Source organism: Octopus sinensis, linkage group LG7 (assembly GCF_006345805.1).
Source record: "Octopus sinensis linkage group LG7, ASM634580v1, whole genome shotgun sequence".
Lineage (NCBI taxonomy): Eukaryota > Metazoa > Mollusca > Cephalopoda > Octopoda > Octopodidae > Octopus > Octopus sinensis.
Window position 1 is genome coordinate 101,604,916 of NC_043003.1, and position 6,605 is coordinate 101,611,520.

Below are 6,605 nucleotides of genomic sequence, written 5' to 3' on the forward strand. Positions count from 1 at the left end.
TAATAATTGATTCCTTTGTATGCATATACATAATCATATGCTTATACATTTTAATAAATGTATGTATATGTGTTTATGTATTTGTAAAAATGTGCATATATGTATGTATTTATAATTATAACTTAACCTTATGAACTTTCTAAACTCTCTGAAGAAGCCCAGAGACACACCCACACACCCACGTAGCTTAATCTTATCCACCAAATACTTCAGTTCCCTGGAGGGATAGAAGTAGAATGGGGCACTATGGCCTCTTGGCTGAAACAGCTGTAAGATTTTATCCTACTTTAATAATTACTGGTATTTAATATTTTATATATTATATATGTAAAGCATATGTTGTACATGTACGTATATTGTTATAACTGTCTTTTTAAATAAATAAATAAATAAATAGACGTAATATAATGTCTAAAAGTTGATGAATACCACCTCTTGATCCCCTCCATTTTCTTATTGTTATAGATGTGTGTGTGTGTGTGTGTGTGTGTGTTTTGCTTGTGGATTAATAATTGTTTGAACATGTGTGTGTGTGTCTGTATGTGTTGGTGGGTTTGTGTGTGTGTGTGTGTTTGTGTGTGTGTGTGTAGATTAATTTTTGGACAAATCTCCCTCATTTGTAAGTGGATATGTATTTAGGTATGGTTTGGTGAATTTTAAAGTGTTCTGAGTGGGTGTGAATTCGTATACATTTTGTGTGAACATATGTCTGTTTCTGAGTGTGGGAATATATGTATGTGTGTATGAGCGCTTTTGTCTATATGTAAATCTGTGTATCTGTAAATGTATGTGTTTTTTACGTATGTCATAAACATGTGTGTGCATGATTACTTGTATATGTGAATGTAAGTGCATGTGTAGTGTTTGTGTGTGTGAGTTTATGTACGTCTATTTAAATGTATTCGTATGTGTGTGTATCTGTGCCTGTACTTTGTGTGTGTGTTTATATGACTGTATATGTATGTGCTTTTTCCGATAGTGGCACTATTTCCAATTTATCTCTGTATCCCTACGCGAAAACAGTCCATATCATTCCTATGTAAGTCATCGTCAGTGTGAAAGTAAACCCAGTTTCGATGACGATGTAAGGCCAGGCTGTCTGCTTCGGCGAACCTTTCATACAATGGCATAATATTAACTCTCTCTCTATATATATTTATGTATGTATACCTGTGTGGGACACGTAGTGTTCGACCATGGATTTTGCTCGCTCCGTATTAACAGGACGGAATAATGAGGGATACAGCCGAAAAGCAACAATCGGTATGTAGTTTAACTGATTTGGTATAGTAAAACGAGAGCATGCATCAATAACGCAAAAATGGGGGATCATTTTTTGTATGGGGATAGGTTAGAAATTGATCCCCTACTTTACGGCCGCTCGTTTGCAAGGTACCCTGATCACCTTTTTCATTTGATTTGGCTTTCAACTCCGACTTCCTTTCTTATTCGTATTTTCATACCTGAGTTTATTTATATAACGAATACTTGGCGGTTTTTTGTCAAAAAACTTTATTGTCATATATTTGTTTGCTTTTAATAATCAAACATTATTATTATTATTGTTGTTATTATTATTTGCGTTTCTTGTCCAGTATCATGTCTGTTGCATATTGACGGTCGAATTAAATATTGATGATCAAATTTCGTGCGGGGTTTATAAACCTTGTCTTTTTATTGAGCAATATGTCGCTTCTACAAGTGTCCGATCACATGCATACACACTCGTTCATACACACACACACTCACATGCACACATATACACACACCTACAATTTCACACGCAAACATACGTGTGCATTTGTTGTTTGTGTGTAACATATATACAGGTGTAAATATGAACATATATGAATATATATATATTTATGTGTGTGTGTAATGTACTGTGAGTTTATTTCCTCGTACCTAGGTGTGAATTTATTGTATTTATCTAAGTTTATGTGTGAGGTACTCGCAGGTTCAACGATATAACCCCTCCCTTATAACCACAAACCTCTCTCTTTCATATATACACACATAACTGAAAGAAGCCCGTCATGTGTGTGTGTGTGTGTGTGTGTGCTTGGCCTACACCACCACTTGACAACCGGTGTTGGCGTGTTTATTCCCTGTAACACAGAGACCGATAGAATAAGTATCAGGCTTACAATGAAAATAGGTACCGCGGTCAATTAGTTTGACTAAAATTTCCCCAAGATTTTGACCCAGCATCGCTGCTGTCTAATGACTAGAGAGAGAGAGAGAGAGGTGTGGCTGTGTCGTAAGAAGCTTGCTTTCTAACCACATGGGTCCAGGTTCAGTCCCACTGCATGCCATTTTGGGCACGTATCTTCTACTATAACCTTAGGCAGACCAAAGCCTTGTAAGTGGATTGGGTAGACGGAAACTGAAAGATGCCCATTGTATATGTATGCATATATATATATATATATATATATATATATATATATATATATACACACACACACACGTGTGCTTTTGTCTGTTTGTCCCCCACCACTGCTTGACAACTAGTGTTGGTTCGTTTATGTCTCCTTAACTTAGCACTTCAGTAAAAGAGACCAATAGACAAAAAATAAATACTAGGGACGATTTATTTGACTTAAAGTCCCTCAAGGCGATGCCCTAGCATGGAAACAGATAAACGTGTGTATGTGTATATGTATACATATATACTATAGTGCACTTCATGTTTGCAGCTCCAATGAAGCTATACATCTCAGGCACTCAATTATGAGTCCACCGCATCTTATAGCAGAAACATCTATTTTCTTATTACCACTCTGTTCTTGACTAATGCTTTGTTCAGAAACTTACATATATTGAGGTCTACAGCTGGTTATAAGTATCGCAAATACAATATATATAACATACGCGTATATATATATATATATATATATATATATATATATATATATATATATATATATGTGTGTGTGTGTGTGTAAATATATTTGTATAATATATTTATATATATAATATATATCTGGTATATAAGTATAATGTATGATATATATTTTCTGACAGCTGGTTGTTTTATAGGCTCAGGCATGGCGGTGTGCTAAGAAGCTTGCTTCCCAACCACATGGTTGCAGATTCAGTCCTACTGTATGGCACATTGGGCAAGTGTCTTCTACTATAGCCTTGGGCTATATAATATATATATATATATATATAATATATATATAGGTGTGGCTGTGTGGTAAGAAGCTTGCTTACCAACCACATGGTTCTGGGTTCAATCCCACTGCATGGCACCTCGGGCAAGTGTCTTCTACTATAGCCTCGGGCCGACCAAAGCTTTGTGAGTGGATTTGGTAGACAGAAACTGAAAGAAGTCTGTCATGTATATATATATATATATATATATATATATATACATATATATATTTATGTGTGTGTGTCTTTGTCCTCCCACCATCGCTTGACAACCGATGTTGATGTGTTTATGTCCTTGAAACTTAGCAGTTTGGTAAAAAAGTCCAATAGAATAAGTACTAGGCTTACAAAGAATGAGTTCTGGGGTCGATTTCTTTGACTAAAGGTGGTGCTCCAGCATGGCTGCAGTCAATGACTGAAACACATAAAGGAGTAAAGAGTATATGTATATTGTACATATAATCTATATATATTGTATATAAAGGGTACAGAGTCACACTGATAACCAACTGGCAGAGAATCTGCCTTGGGTTAAACTAGTAGTAACAAGAAACAGCCACTTTGATGTGGCAACCGACTTTACTTTTTAGGATAGTTACTACTCTATCACTTCTTGAGATTTTACCTAGCTATTTTGTTTATATATATGCTAGCATGGGTTGGACGATTCGACCGGGGTCTGGTAAGCCATGGAGGCTGCACCAGGCTCCAGTCTGATTTGGCAGTGTTTCTACAGCTGGATGCCCTTCCTAACGCCAACCACTCCGTGAGTGTAGTGGGTGTTTTTTACGTGCCACTGGCACAGGAGCCAGCGCAGGCTGGCAAACAGCCATGATTGGTTGGTGCTTTTACATGTCACCGACATGGACGCCAGTCAGGCGACGCTAGTAACTGCCACGCTCAAACGGTGCTTTTACGTGTCACCAGCACTGGTGTCTTAACTACAATTATCATTCGAATTTTTGATGTTGACGAACTTGACTCAACAGGTCTATGTATATGTATATATAATATATATATATATATGTGTATATATATATATATATATATATATATATATAATATATATATTTTTTTTTTTTCTTCTTTTTTCTCTAGTTTCAGCTCAGAGCTGCGGCCATGCTGATGCACCGCCGTTTTGTGCTTCACTGTTATTACGAAGAACCTCGTCTAATATGTGGCACTTGGTGAAGAATGGAGTTTGATATAGCTACTCTCATTTGCACCTCTTGCCGTGAGGTAGGTTCATCTGGGACTCTTGACAGGAAGATGTCCAGCTTTGATTTAAAAACCACTACATCTACTTTGTGCAAGTTCCTCAGACTCTTTGGGAGAATATTAAAAAGCTGTGGACCCTTGAAACCCAGGCTGCTGCAGAAGCTGGTCCTCTAGCGTGATGGCATTGCTGGGATCTTTGGCACTATGCAGTGTCGTCCCGTTCTAGCATTGCTGTAGCTTACAATGCCAAAATTTGGCACAATTCCTTCTAGGATCTTCCAGACATATATTACTGCATACCTCTCCCGTCTTCTCTCCAGGGAGTAGAGTCTCAGCTGTTTCAACCTTTCCCAGTAGCTGGACTGTTGCAAGAGACGATCTTCTTTGTGAATCTTCTCTGGATTGCTTCAAAGTCTGCTGTTAATTTTACACTGGTGGGTGACCATAGCTGTGAGCAGTAATCCAGGTGGCTGAGGACGAATGTCCCCCAGAGGACCATCATGGTTTCCTTATTTCTGGTTCTGAATGTTCTTAGGATCCACCCAGCCAGTCGTCTGCACTTTGTCGCCATCCTGGTAATGTGCACTTGGAAAGAGGTATCGTCACTCATGTCGATACCCAGGTCCCTCACAGACTTAGGCTCTGGGATTGAAATTCCCTGTGGACCGGTGTATCCTGTAAGTTTAATATTCAGTTTTGGATGCTAGTAGCGCAGGGCCTGGAATTTTTCAGCATTAAACTGCATATTATTATCCTCAGCCCATCTGTAGATTGAGTCCAGCTCCTGCTGCAGGTATGCAACATCGCTGGGGTTCTGTATTTTCTGCGAGACTTTCGTATCGTCTGCATAGCTGGCCAGAGTGGCTATCCGGGCATTTGAGGGCATATCTGAGAGGGCCACTATAAAAAGCAGTGGTCCCAAGACAGTGCCCTGTGGAACACTGCTCACTATTTGTGTGTTCATAGAGGTGGCTCCATTAACCACAATTGATTTGTTGAGTAACTGCCTCAACACCCAGTCATAATGTTGTAAGAGCTGGGTCAGGCAGCTCCTACCTGGTCGAAAACCATGCTGGGTATCACTCAGCAAGTTATTTTCCTCAAGGAATGCGATTAGTTTCTTTCTGACTATCCGTTCCATGACTTTGCTGATGTGTGAAGTCAGAGAGATAGGCCTATAGTTTTTGGCATCTGCTCTACTTCCCCCTTTATGTATTGGGCATATTATTCCCTCCTTCAGCTTGCTTGGCATTTGCCATTCGCAAGATGCTCTGGAAGAGACTTGAGGGGTTTTGCCAGGGCATGCTTACACGCTTTGTGGAGGATGGCTGGGAAACCATCTGGACCAGCAGCTGAGTTTGTGTCCACTTCATCTATGGCTAGTAGGACATCTTTTTCGCTAATGTCAATACATTCTATTGTAACCGCCTCGCTGGTTATAGGTGAGGCGGCAAAGAAGTCCACTGGTTCGTTCACTTGTCTGTGTTCCAACGGGGTGGTAAAGACACTTTTGAACTGGTCATTCAGCATCTCACTGATCTTAGTTGGACTGTCTGTGAGGGAGCCATCCTTTTGGAGGAGGGGTCCTATCTTGTAGTGCACTGAGACTGTTTCTTTCGCGTAATGAAAGAACGCCTTTGGGTTTGATTTAATGTTTTTTATAACCGAGGCTTCGTTGTCTGCTTTCTCCTTCACATAGGATTGTTGCAGCCTTTTTTCGATCTCCATCAGTGTTGTTTTTAGGCAGGATGTTTCGCTCATTTTGGGATGTTGGTTGAGACGATTTGCAACCTTCGTCCGTCGTCTCATGAGGATCTTCCTGTCTCTTGGAATCTTGCTCCTATTTGTTTTGGCCTTGTGCTCTGGGACATATTTCTGGCATACGGCTGGCACAGAAGACATGAAACATTCTAGTTTCATGTCAATGTCTGGTGTGGAGAGACATTCTGGCCAGTCCTTTCTGAGGATCTCTTTTTGGATCGATTTCCAATCTGTTTGTGGAAGTTCAGATTGGAGAGATTTCGGGTGCTTTCTTTAGGCTGTATGTCTCTGGTTATTTTTGTATATGTATGTATTATATATATATATATATATATATATATATATATATTGTATATATGTTATATATATATATATCTGTATATATGTTATATATATATATGTCTATATAATATGTATATGTATATATGTATATATGTATATATGTATATGTATATATGTATATATAT

At 38.7% G+C, this 6,605-nt stretch overlaps 1 protein-coding gene across 5 annotated transcripts in view; it reads left to right on the forward strand.

Moving 5' to 3' along the window:
• Nucleotides 1–1,027: 1,027 nt before the first annotated feature.
• Nucleotides 1,028–6,605, forward strand: part of LOC115213842 (small G protein signaling modulator 3 homolog) — a 79,429-nt gene continuing 73,851 nt past the window's right edge. For 4 of the 5 annotated variants that reach the window (XM_029782773.2, XM_029782774.2, XM_029782775.2 and 1 more), the window contains exon 1: nt 1,029–1,263. In XM_029782773.2, coding sequence (XP_029638633.1) covers nt 1,197–1,263 — 67 coding nt within the window. In that variant the 5' untranslated portion in view covers nt 1,029–1,196. Of the gene's footprint in view, nt 1,264–6,605 lie in introns of all 5 variants that reach the window. The other variant, XM_036505024.1, reaches the window with a different exon arrangement.